We start from the raw sequence: 13,413 nt of genomic DNA, 5'->3' as shown, positions 1-13,413 counted from the left end.
AAATCTCCAGAGCAGATGAAAGCGAGAGTGATCGTCATCCTCTTTTTCCTCCGGGGGTTCTGCTAAAAACTCTTTCTTTCATTCCATCTTGCTGCTCGAATACAAAATGGCAGAGTAAGGCAACATGTAATGATGATTTATCTTGCGGTTTCATCATATATACACACAATAAAGCACACAAGCAGCCACAAAACAATGAACTACTGTAATATTATGCCACTTCTTAAGGCAATACAGGTATTTACATGCACTGGTCAACTAGTCAACATCCAAAATACACTTTTGTTTTTTTATTGCACTTTGTCTGTTTGCATCTGTAGATTTCAATTGCATTACATATCTTTAAAGGCATTTTCTCAGAATGCACTAAACCCAAAATCTTCATTTCAGAAGCACTTATACAAAATGTTACAGTTTTAGTCTGTATTATATTTAGTCTATAAGGTCTTCATGGAAGGGTTTGTTCATATATCATTCACCTGATTTTATAATGTTTTTTTTTTCTTAAACCCTTGAAAATATGTTTGCAGTTAATGTAATCAATCAGCTGGGTAAGCGTGGTGATATCTGTTTGTTAAATTTTTTATCTAGTTTACCTGGGGTGTCTTGCCTTAGTAACCACATAGCAACAGCCTGGCAACCAGCAGAACACCCTAGCGAACAACCACTCAGAAACCTTCAGGAAATGTTACATCTGATTGAATCTACATTCATATAACTGAAACTATGTGTATATTGGTTGTTTGTGTGTAAATACATTGGCTGCTCTCTTTGTCTGTGTTTCACAGTGGTCAGTGCCTACAACCAAGTTACACACAAAACATCAGCTTAGTCCTGGCTGGTGAAAACAAACGCCCAGATGCTTAGATAAAAGCTCAAAGCAGAACAAGAGAGAGAGAAGTTCTTAGCACTGCTTATGATAGGCAGGGAGACCGACGACGGGCGCTGAGTCTGAACACACAGCGCTCCTCGCTGTTTAAGCTTCCTCTTTCATCCTGGCTGCGGGGGCCGCGAATCAGAGTCCAACTTCACAGCGGCGCACGAGCTGGTTAATCTCTAACGTGTGAAGAAAGAGAGGTCATTCAGATGGTAAAGTCTTTCTTGTTAGAAGTATTTCATCAACACAACATGGCCTACATCAGACAATTCAAGATAGGATGCAGGGTGACCGTGAAGTGATTCTAAACATGTACCAGACTGGAAAATGGTTTAAAATGTGGTGGTTGGTCAGTTTTACTAATGGAGACTAGGACATGGTTCATTACAAGGTCAGAGATGGTGTCAATCCTGCTCTAAAAATATCAGATTACTGTGCTTTTGATTGATTTCTGGGCGGAGCTTTAATTACTTGTCAGGGGTGCATTTCTTGTACAACAGCGCTTTTTGTTGTTTAACCAGCGTAGTGCAATGCATCATCGAAGAAATGAACATACTAATCATGACTGTTTCTCAAAACCGTAATAACATGGTCACACCTTCGTCATTGGAACTATACAGTAGTTTCAGGAAACACAGAATCGTTTAACTATGTTAGTAACATCAGAATTTCGACCATAGTTGGCTAAGAATGTTTTTGGGAAACAACACTCTAAGTCAAGAACTGCAGTTCCAACACACACGTTTGTAAATGTTCTTTGGAACTATAGTTTCAGGAAACACAGAATCATTGAACTAACGTTACTAACTTGCGACTATAGTTGGCTAACAATGCTTTTGGAAAAATGCACCGCCAGTCAAGAGCTGTAATTCCAACTGCACAACATTGTAATGCTGTTTGTGAATATTTGCTGGAACTTTGGTTTCAGGAAACACTGATTCGTTGAACTATGTTAGTAATGAAGAAACTTGTAACCATAGTTGGCTAACAATGCTTTTGGGAATCACACCCCAAGTTAAGGGCTATAGTTCCAAACATACAAGTTTGCAAATGTTCTTTGGAACTAAGGTTTCAGGAAACAGAATTGTTGAAATAAGTAAAATTACTAACTTGCAACCATAGTTGGCTAACAATGCTTTTGGAAAATGCACCTCACATCAAGAGCAACACAGCTTTGTAATGCTGTTTGCGAATGCTTGCTGGAACTATGGTTTCACTTATTTAACGAACTATGTTAGTAAAGAAGGAACTTGCAACCTTACTTGGTTAGCAATGCTTTTGGGAAACACACAGCTGTAGTTCCAACCACAAAAGTCCGCAATGCTGTGTGCAAATATTCTTCGAAATTATGGTTTTGGGAAACGCAGAATCGTTGAGTTGGTAACGTTGTTAGTAACGTCAGAATTTTGACCATAGTTGGCTAACGATGCTTTTGGGAAACAACACTCCAAGTCAAAAGCTGTAGTTCCAACCACACAAATTTGCCTTGCTGTTTGTGAATATTCTTTGAAAGTATGGTTTCAGGAAACGCAGAATCGTCAAACTTTCAGTAACAACAGAACTGCGACAACAGTTGGATAACAATGGATTTGGGAAACACACCCCAAGCTGTTAACAGATTCTTGTGGGCGGGGCAAAACCTGGTGTGGGCATGGCTTGTGCCTACCAGTGTGTCTGTGCCACCTGTGGCGAGTCTATAGTAACACTGATAAAACGGCTTATTCTGTGAATGTGCAGTTGCGTCCTAGAGGAGGTGATATCATCACACTGTTAGCAGTCAGACAATGTGTGTGTGTGTGTGTGTGTGTGTGTGTGTGTGTGTGTGTGTGTGTGTGTGTGTGTGTGTGTGTGTGTGTGTGTGTGTGTGTGTGTGTGTGTGTGTGTGTGTCAGAACAAAATCATTAATTCCAACCAGGCTCAGACAATCGCATCTACAAATCCCATCTCAGTCTAGCGTATTTGACCCTAGTGAAAGAACTGCCAGCAGGGAGACTGTTTGTGTGGATTAGAGAGATAAAATTGCACGGCACCAGAAGGAGCTTTTACATTGACACCCACACTGACCATTTATGAAAGATATTTGAACAGTGAGCCATGGCGGAGGGCCGTGCGGTATGAGTAACTGATATTTATAGTGATCCTGCTTGTGGATTGGGGGGTGTTTGTTGAAATAATGTTGTCGTTATCGTTTCTCATGTCTCTGGGACATTAGGATTAGCGGTAGATAGATGAGATGGGCGTTCAGTCGCTCTCTGCAGAGCTCCACTCACGTGTGGAGAAACTCCTGAGTCTCTCACCACAGGCAGAAGATTATGCCGCATAAATAAACACAAACTGACAATTTTTGTGAGGAAATTTGAAACCGCTGCCTCGAATTTAAGCTCTCACCATGCAAACACGCAGCCGACAGCCAACTTCAGTCAAATACACACATAAATATCCTTCCATCCACTAGGAATGACCACTGTGTTTAGCCTGAGAGCAGTTCACGGTGATCGGATAAAGAACGCTTTTGCTCTCTCTCCCCCTCTATCTCTATCTTTTTCATTCTCTCTTTTTATATCCCTCTTGCGCACTCGCTAATGGGCTTGCAAAATGGGGTAGAGGTGGCGGAGATGAGCTGCACACCTTTGTGCCTCCTGTTGTTCTAAATACCTCCCTTTTACGTGGAAAACAGCATTTGAATTCAGAACTGCTCACAGCTGAAATGAAATGCTAATCTCACCCCACGTTTTATTCTTTCCTGTTCTCGGCTGCTCTCTGGGCTCGCCATATGCCGTAGCTATCGCAGAGTTCCAGGAAAGCATTCCGGTTCCAGAAGGAGCGCAACGTTCAGCCTCAAATCCGAAAATTAGCAATATTTCACATTAAATTGAGTCACATTAAATTGCATCCAACTATGTATGTAATTACACGTGCTGATGTGTGTGTAATGAAGATTAGATACAGTTTTAATGTTGTTGTGTCCATTAAATGAAAGCTTGTGTGTGTGCACTGGTGAGTGTGCGTCTGTGATAATGTTTCTATTACTGGTTTGCCTTCATAAATATTAATGTAAAACATGCTGACCTTAATTTCAATTCTGTCTGCTGGCAAATCTCTCCCCTCTCACACACTCACTCACTTACTGAGAGGGACAATAGAAGTAGACATTGCCGACGAACCCTCATTATGCTGCTTTTTTTTCTCCAGGATGGAAGGATTGTTGAATGAATGGATGAGCAGATGAATAAATAGATGATGTAGGTGAATGGGCATAATAGATTTAGGCAATCAAATCAGTAGAAAGCAGATGATGTTCTTATTCTCATTTTGTTGAGATCCTAAAGTGTTGCATGAGTGTGGGGGGGGTGGCAAAATTCAGGTGAAAAGTCACGTGAGAGAAGGTGTGTGACAGGGTAACAATGTAATAATGGCTGTCTATCATTTTCACAATTGGTCTGCAAATCGAAATGGGTCAAACTGGTTGAAATGGACAAAATAATAACCCTAAACTGGAAACTTAGAGTGAGATATTTTTAGCGAAAAAGCAGCTCAGGTAAATTAAAGGTGCGACTATGTGCAAGTTATGTTTGCCTGTTAATAATAATAAAGTGACTATTAATAATAGGTTTAAAAAAAAGATAAAAAAAAATATCAGCAGTATCAAATAAGATCTACACAAAATATGCAGTTTACTTTTTATGTTGTTGGTTCTGATAGTATTTATTAGAACCAACTGACATGGAAGTATTTTCCCACTGGTTAAAAAAAAAAAAAAAAAAAGATTTTATATACACAGTCACGCCAGTAAAGTAATTTAAACTAAATTATACTGATCAGACTTGTTATAATATTGTTTGCTTGATGATAGTGTAAAGTAAATGGGGTCCCATAAGCTTTCAACTAGGAAACCGCATAATTATTTAAATTAACAGGAAGGTGAATTTACTAAAAATCCCAAACACAGCAAAGGGACTTCTCATTTCAGAAGACCACCATTTGCTACTGAGTTGTTCCAACTGTATCATGTGCTGAAGTTGATCTAAAGAAACTTCTAAGTCATGCTGGGAATCTTCACAGGATCTAACCATGGGGTGGAACAGACTTTCCACTTCCACATCTAATTGCTGAAAGTGTTTGTCTACTCTCAAATGAAAGTTTTCTCGCTCCGTTCGCAGCCATACAAAGTGTTATTCATCTGAACGCTCTTGTGAACAGACTAACAGTCTGTTTGTTTGTTTGTTTGTTGGATATCCGGAATAAAAATTTACCCCCAACCTCTTCTCTGCATCCCATAAGCATCCCAAGAGTAAGAATACCATAGAACTGTACCTTCCTCTCTGCATGTATATATGTGTGAGTGTGCGCGTGTGTGTTCAGGTTCCTAAATGATATCTTCTGCATGCTCAGATGCTCCTGAGCGGGTGGTGACACCCCCAGAGGAAGCTGATTGACAGCTTGGCAGTGATAGCAAGACTGATTCAGGGAGCAGAGAAAGTGAGGGGGAGCAAATAGAAAGAGAGAAAGAATAAAATGATTCGTATAGCCAAAAACTGTGTGGATTCGTACCTTACGATTGAACCTGAGTCTGAAGGTTATGAAAGGAGTGAAGTCTTTCATGAGTCTATTGTTGAATCTACAAACTCAGTCGATTTGCATGGTGCTCCTTTTTTTTTTACTTTTTTTGTTTTTTAGGAACCACACAGTTGAAATTACACTTTAAAGATTTAAAAGTAAATTAAATTATGATGTAAATTAGGTAGTTTATGCATCCTGGCCTATAGAAAAACATCCCTAAAATGTTTTGATCCTGTGTTTTGAAAGGTTCTATGTAGATCTTTAACTGCATATGGAAACTTCTAGAGATTCCAAATTTTATGCGAGTTATAGAACCCATTTAAACTCGATAGAACTGTTTCTTCTAAGAGGGTTTAATATGGTGATTCGATGTAAAGAGTTTGCTGGATTTTACATTCTCATTAACGTTCTGTTGTTGGATAAAATGATGTTTTCGTGTTGCACTCACATTTGTTTCAACACCGGTTTGACAAAAGTAAAGTAGTAATTTACACTCTTAAAGATGCAATAATATCCTTTTTGATGAGCAATTGTAGTATTTGTAAAGCTCATTGAGATGCAGTGGATTAATTGCCCTGGATTTGTATTGTAAGTGCTACTAGACAGCGGCGTGTGCAGCATAAGCCTGTAAACGCAGGAGCCATTAACACATTGAAACAAACAAAACAAAACACAATCTGTTGTTCAACTAATGGAGTTTTCAGAGAGGAGTAAGGAGAGCTGTTTTACTCTGATAAATGGCTCATGTGCAACGCTATACATCAACCCTAATTCTATAGAAGAAAATGTAGGCTAAATTAATTAACATTCAGTGAGGATTTACTTTGTAAACTGATGAAATGAACCTGCCGCAATTACAAAAAGTAACTCGTGCTTCATTTGCCATGTGAATTCAGCTCAGTTAAATGCAAAAAACAAGAACTGGATCAATATTTTTGACTTTGAGTGAGTCAGATAAGATTTCAAGTTTTACTTTTACCAGTTTTATCCAGTTGTGGATGTGAGGAAAGATAGAGGCAGGATTCAAGAGCATTCCAAACACAGTGATGTGCGTCAGTGGGTGGAAATAATGAATGCAACTCAACTCTGTCTTCACATAACTAAAGTTTTCTATTGAAAGATAAAGTCTTAAAAAAGAGTGGTGCATCTTTCTGAACCCCTGTGTTTCACAATACGTCAAGTTCTCACTGTAACTTTGACTGTAATTTATGTGAGACTCTGAAACACATGACAAACATGTTTTATCTTTGTTATGCTTTTCTTATTGCCTCTTTTAGGTGCCAAAGAGGTGAATGCCAGTGGCAAGACCTTCACAGTGAAGAGTTCCCTGCAGCTCCAGGTGAACCGGCATGATGACGGTGTGGCCTACACTTGTAGAGTGGACCACATGGCCCTAACTGCCACCCATGAAGAGACAACACAGGTTTTGGAAGTCCACTGTGAGTACAACTCAAACCAAGATCCCATGATGGTGAAAACTATATTGCTTACTATAAACCATAAACCTAAATATACAAATGTGAAACAGCTTGAAGTCTTTTACTAAGCAATGAGTTGAACTGTTTTTTAAGAAACTGATCAAAATGAAGCTAAAACTAGACTTGAATTTGATTTCATTGGGTTTTCAATGACTTATTAAAGTTACTTTGAAAAGTTATTTTGGCAACATTTAATTCTGAAATATGGTGTTGTGATGCAAAGATTATGCAATAATTACAGACAAAAATCATTTACACGTTAGAGTTTCTCTTTGAAGTGTTGACATTTAATCAATCTACTGAGATGCAGTGGAGCATTTGGGCCTGAGCAACACATCACATCATTTACCTTTTGATCTCTATCGAGTGTCATTCCTCCGCTTGGATGCTGCTGTCTGAAACAATATTTCTTTGTTTGTCTCTCTTTCATAGATGCTCCCTATGTAGAGATCAAACACTCCATACCAGCCCCACTGGAGGGGCAGTACCTCAAACTGGAATGTGTACCCCATGGAAACCCATCGTAAGCATCCACAATTTATCAGCATCTCACTGAATTATAATGTTTGCAAAGAGCTTTAGGAAGTTGCACCAAGGAGAAATTGCCCTGTGGGCAGGCCTGTGGCTAGCGGCTTATAACCACATGCTTGCATTAATGTGATGACTCATAAATGTGATTCTGTTGAAATTAAGCAGCTATGAATATATAACCATAAATTCACACGGAAAACAACATTAAGAAGCTTAGCCATTGGTACAACTATAGCTAAAATAAGGCCAGTGTTTTCTAATATTCCCAAAGAAAAAGGCTGAGAAATCTTTGATAAACTTGGATAATCAAAAATGTCTTAGTTTTAAGCCAAAGTCTCTCAAAATGTCTTTGCATTTTCAAAGCCTTTGCTGTAACTTTTTGCTGTGTTGTCTTTCCATTGATTTTAGAATTAAAGGGGTCATATCATAAGGGATCCAATTTTCCTTGATCTTTTAAGATCAAGGAAAGGCGATCTTTTGTGAAGAGTCTTCATTGTACTAGGAAAGCATACTGTAACTTTCAGAACTCCAACCCTTCAGTACTTTTCACTGTAAAAGTTTGTGGACAGTTAAGCTGCAAAAATGGCTTACTCTGTATTTCCATAATATTCCAATATATGAATACATCTGAATTCATGCAAACAAATTATCACTCATATCCATGCCAACAATGCCTGTTCGGTGTACAGATACTCAGTCTTCCCAGTCACAGTGATGTAATAATCAGGAAGCAAAACCAAGGTTGCCAAACAGGCTGCGAGTAGCACCAACAGCTCTGCACATCCTTGTGCCAAATGCGCCAAAGATTGTTACTGAAGAAGGGAATATTTAAAAACTAAATAATGATAAAAATATATAAATACAATCTAATTATTGGAAGAAAAATATGTGATATGACCTTTATAGGCAAGTATCCCATCACTGAAAAGAAACTTAATTATGTTTTTAATTAGAAGCTAAAAATCAATGTTTCATCAGGCCAGACCCAGTACTCTGGACTAAAGACGGAGGAGAGCTGCCAGACCTGGACCGGGTGATTGTTGAAGGAAGAGAGCTCACCTTCATGGCACTGAACAAAACAGACAACGGCACCTACCGCTGTGAAGCTACCAATCACCTTGGAACCAGCCATGCTGAATATAAGCTGGTTGTTAAAGGTGAGTGACAGACAGATTACATTAACATGTCTCTTAAAGCTAACACAGTTCTTGCTGCTCTCTTGGAAAGCATCTGCATAGCTAATTAAACCTACATTTCTACCCTGCTTATAACCATCATGTTATTTTAAAGCCTTTGAAAGATGAAATGCCTTGAAATTACTGCTGGCCTGAAGAATCCAAAATATCTAGTTTAAATGATTAATTCAGCCAAAAATTATAATTCTGTCATCCTTTACTCACCCTCATGTTTTTCCAAACTTGTATGACTTTGTTTATTTTGTAAAGCACAAAACAAAATATTTTCAGAAATGTCAGCTGTTTTTGGACGTTTTATGAAAAAATCTATGGAAACACAATCTTTCAAGCTTTATTTTGCACTGCATATTTGTTTTAGTCTTTCTATGAGCGAATTGACCAGTATTCTGGTTTGATTTGAGAGTGAATAAAGCATTACATTTCAATCCGTTCATTACACAAAGTAATCATATTGTTTCAGTAGACTTCATACAAGTTATGGATTAATTTAATTTAATTTAATTTAATTTAATTCCTAATATTGGCAGAAGTTAGCATTATTCTATATTGCACAGAAAAAAGAAAATCTTAACTTATAAATAAATGATGACAGAATTTTGACAGCCTGAAATATTCCTTTAATTTAGTGACAATTTTACAAAGGCATATAATCAACTCTGCGTCATAAATCCTGCACAAACAATGTGTACATATGCAGCAACCCACTTTTCTGTCCTTCTCCCACTTGGTTTAAGAGAATGTTTCACCCACTTAGCATAACAGCAAAGCATGATGGGTCTCGATACACCCTGAGGTTCAGAGGCTACACTGCGTCCACATCTGCCATCGCTTTCATCAGAGGCAGCTGTGCGGATACGCTCACAGGCTAAGAACGGATATGACTGTGGGCATCGAGTGGAAGAGTCTCTCCAGCCCCCCTGCTTCTTGTTCCTCTGCCTTCTTGACACTAAATCCCTCCAAAACTCTTTCTCCACCTCTCAGTTCGAGAAGTTTCTTTTCTCTCGCTTTCTCCTTCTATCTCAGCTTTTGTATCCTCCCACAGGGCGTCTTAAGAAGATTTAATTAGCCGTTATGGTGCAGTGTAGGGCTCCAGCCAGTGGCTCATTGAAATGTCAGAACACTATAACAACAAGGAGAACCAAAGCTCTTAATGATGTTGATACTATAATACTGACACCTTCTCTGTAGGAATAAAAAGCTAATTGGGTGTCACAAATATAAAGCACCATGTCTGAATTCATTACTGTCTTTTTAAATGGCAAAACATGATGCTGTCCTTCCAACAGTGATTAGCGCAGAACCTGGAGCAATATAATGGTCACTGTCCTTCATCAGATCACCTACTTTGTATTGTGCCCATTGAAAACGCAATATTACCTGTTCAATATGCAGCCAATCGCTTTATATTCTAGGCAGAGGGCTGCCATGTCAGTGGGGTACTTGAGTGAGAAGTATAGTCAATATTATTATTCAAATCTCACCGTTAATTAAAATTGGGCCATGACATTTAAATAAGATATTAGAGCAGGCCAATAGTATCTAGACTGTTTGAACAGGTTTGAACACTTTAATAAATCTCTGAAACCCCCAACTCAAATCAAAGCCAAAATCTCATGATCTGATCTAGTTCTAGTTCCATAAGCTGCACTTTAAAATGAGAACAATTTCTGTTAATAGCAGGGGGGGTTTCAGGTGAATTTCTGCATGGCTAGTTCATCAAACAAAAAAATAATGAATGTTTTTAAAAGTTTCCCAAACACCTCCACTCCTTCGCTGTCTATTATTGGTTGGTCAAACCGATTCACTCTATTAGTTGAGGTAGTGTTGCTATGCTGGGCTGGCCGGATGATCAAACAAAAACAGCAATGTTTTGATAGCAACAGAGACTTTTTGGAAAAATCAGCCAATGAATGGTTTATTTGTATTCTCTGCATAGTAATCTAGTATATAAAAAAAAAAAATTTACATCCCCAACATTACTCAAACACTTCCACCATACAGAGATTTGCTTACAACAATGCCACCTACAAAGAAATTATTCAAGAAATTACCTTGTATTAGTTAAAATCTTGTAAAAGGAAAATCTTGTGCAAAATGTCTTGCTCTTGAGAAAATTATCAACTGTTTTCGCACAGGATATTATTATTAGAACAATGATAACAATAAAGGTTTTTGCTAATTTTTCTGTTTGGTTGAAGTGTTCCTTCATATCCCTGGGCGGGAATCTTCTGTTATGTGTAAAATACAGTAACTTTCAAAAAAGAAATATTTTATTAATTCAATACTAAATTCATTTTGAATAATGTACTTTTGAAACCCAAAATATATCCCATTTGATCCTTTTCAAAAACTCCCACGGCTCCAGCCATCAGTAGTGGTGTTTGATAAAGCAAACACTATTACTATTGCTGTTACTCAGAGCATTTGTTGAAATTCATAACCTAGGAATATCAACAAACCCTTTATAATACTAAAATTATAGGGATTGCTATTACTTTTCTGCTTGATTGGACAGTAAACCCGCTTGAAACAAAGCCAATAAGGAAACCCCCAACACACTAAAAAATACTCAAAATACCTTAGTAACCGCCTAGCAACGCCTAGTCTCAGACTGTTGGCTGAACGTCTGATTCATACAGCACACAAAAGTGGAAACACTTCACAAGTTTCGAAGTCGTCATCAGATTGGTTGAATTATATAGGATTTCCGGGAGACGTGTGTGTCACATTCTTTAACATTCTGCCTGGAAACAAAGATGCCATGACGCAACTGTGACGACGGGTGCTTATCAGGATCAACTAAACGCTAGATTCTCAAAAGTATGTAAAATATTTAAAGTTCACGGCACAGAATCCTTAAAATATGTCAGAGAGTTTTATACATCGGTCTGTTATTGTGGCGACATTTCCACGCCCCGAAACTTGATGATGAACAAAACTAACTGTGATTGGTTGTTTGACATGTCAGTCAAACAGCCTCATGGGCGGGCCTTGGGCAGTGTAAGCTGCCATGGTTTCCAGACATTCAGCCGTCAGTCTGAAGGTCTTGCTATGCGAGACTAAGCAGCATCTAAGTTTTGCATGGTCAGGAACCACTCACATTATCCACAGAGGATTTAAAAATCTAGCCATGAACTGCTGTTTACTAATGTCAGCTTCTGAAACCTGTGGTCTGTCTAATTTCTAGTTAGCCAGAGCTGGTAGCTGCTGTGCAGTTTTGAGCTATCAGTTGCATTACTCTGCTTGTCTGCTTGAGTCCATTAGTGTGAAAGCAGACTAGTGATTTAGCTTATCAACTTGAGCCCAACTCTCCTCTCGTGTCCTTATCATTGTGCTAAACATGCTTTATGCATGCAAAGCGGCTGCCAGCATTAAGCTGATTGTGGAACCAGAATCACGTTCAAGAGCCTTGAATGATACCTGCTGTTTTTAAAAGCATTAAATCACTCAATTTAAACTGCACCTTGAAATTGTATGAAATTAAAATAGATTGGTATGAACTTTGCTTTTGCGTAAGAACATTTTAACTTGGCCCCCTCTACACAATGAAACAACATTCATGGATGGATCCTGACTCCATTCGACAAAGATGATAATGCATTATCAGCATAAATTTATGTAATATTTAACATAGAGTTTGAACAATAAATAATCATTATCCACTATGATTTTCTGTCATGCTCTAATAAATATTTTATTTAAAAAATTATATTTTTTCCATTTCCTTTATTTTGTAATAGTTGGCATTTGAGCTGTCTGTGCAGTATTTTTTCATATTTTTTTACAGTTTTGATCTGGTCTGTCACCCTACCCTAAATCATTTTACCCATCTAGTGAGGGTTAACCGTTACAAGTGTAAAACTAAATGCTGTTTTAAAAAAAGCATGCTAACAGGGCAAAAAAAAAGCATGTTAACATGTTAACTTAACTCTTGATCTCCTGTCAAAGAAAACACCAATTGATTAGCTCATTTATATTTTTAAAGATGCACTGACATTGAGCTCTGAACTGCCCTGATATAAAGATATATGATCAGGAACAAATGGCTTGTTATGGTGATTGTTCTCCATATTTTCTCCAGCATGTCGGCTGTGCAGACCGCTTTTGATAGTTCATCAAATATTGATGCTTTTCTCCCTGTATGCGGCTTGCTTTTTCCTACCATTTTGTGAGCAAAACTGTCACTTTGCTTCCGTCGTGAATGGTTTGATATATTATAAACACACCAAACCCATTATCCATAAACATCATAAAGAAAAGCATACATTTCTGGAATGTCAGCTGGACTGTACATGTTGTTTATTTTAATAATTTATTCATGTCTGTATTGTTAAATTAAACCTATTCAGTTTTTATTTGCATTCTGTCAGCATGACAACTATTGTGTTTCATTTGTTCCACTGTAATAGGAATGTTTTCTTCCCCTTGTCATTGTTGTTTTGTCTTTTATCCGTCCTTTTTTGTTTACATGTTTGTTGTCATTGTTGTTTGTCACGTACAACAGATGCCCCCACCACATCGTCCCCATCCACAACTTCCCCTGCACCCACCCTCCCAGACACTACAGGTCCCTTAGACTCCAAGCATCTCAATTCTGCTGTCACCGGTAACAGAGGTACTGTACAACCCCACTGCCCTTCCTCTTTTTCCTCCTAGTCTCCCTCACACATCCCTATACCTCTCTTTCTTTTCCCCAAGCCAGTTTACTCTGACTCAAGTCTGCAGCTCCAAGGACATCTGGAGTGTTTTTGTAACAGTCACTCTGCACCTT

At 38.2% G+C, this 13,413-nt stretch overlaps 1 protein-coding gene across 5 annotated transcripts in view; it reads left to right on the top strand.

Moving 5' to 3' along the window:
• Positions 1–13,413, top strand: part of LOC122138691 (cell adhesion molecule 2-like) — a 405,589-nt gene that overhangs the window by 377,034 nt on the left and 15,142 nt on the right. For 4 of the 5 annotated variants that reach the window (XM_042732490.1, XM_042732491.1, XM_042732493.1 and 1 more), the window contains 4 exons: positions 6,715–6,876; positions 7,348–7,438; positions 8,425–8,603; positions 13,147–13,257. In XM_042732490.1, coding sequence (XP_042588424.1) covers positions 6,715–6,876; positions 7,348–7,438; positions 8,425–8,603; positions 13,147–13,257 — 543 coding nt within the window. The remainder of the gene's footprint in view (positions 1–6,714; positions 6,877–7,347; positions 7,439–8,424; positions 8,604–13,146; positions 13,258–13,413) is intronic. The other variant, XM_042732494.1, reaches the window with a different exon arrangement.

The sequence above is a fragment of the Cyprinus carpio genome, chromosome B10 (assembly GCF_018340385.1).
Source record: "Cyprinus carpio isolate SPL01 chromosome B10, ASM1834038v1, whole genome shotgun sequence".
NCBI classification, from domain to species: Eukaryota; Metazoa; Chordata; class Actinopteri; order Cypriniformes; family Cyprinidae; genus Cyprinus; species Cyprinus carpio.
The sequence above is the reverse complement of the archived record's forward strand: the minus strand, read 5'-3'. Positions and strand labels throughout refer to the sequence as shown.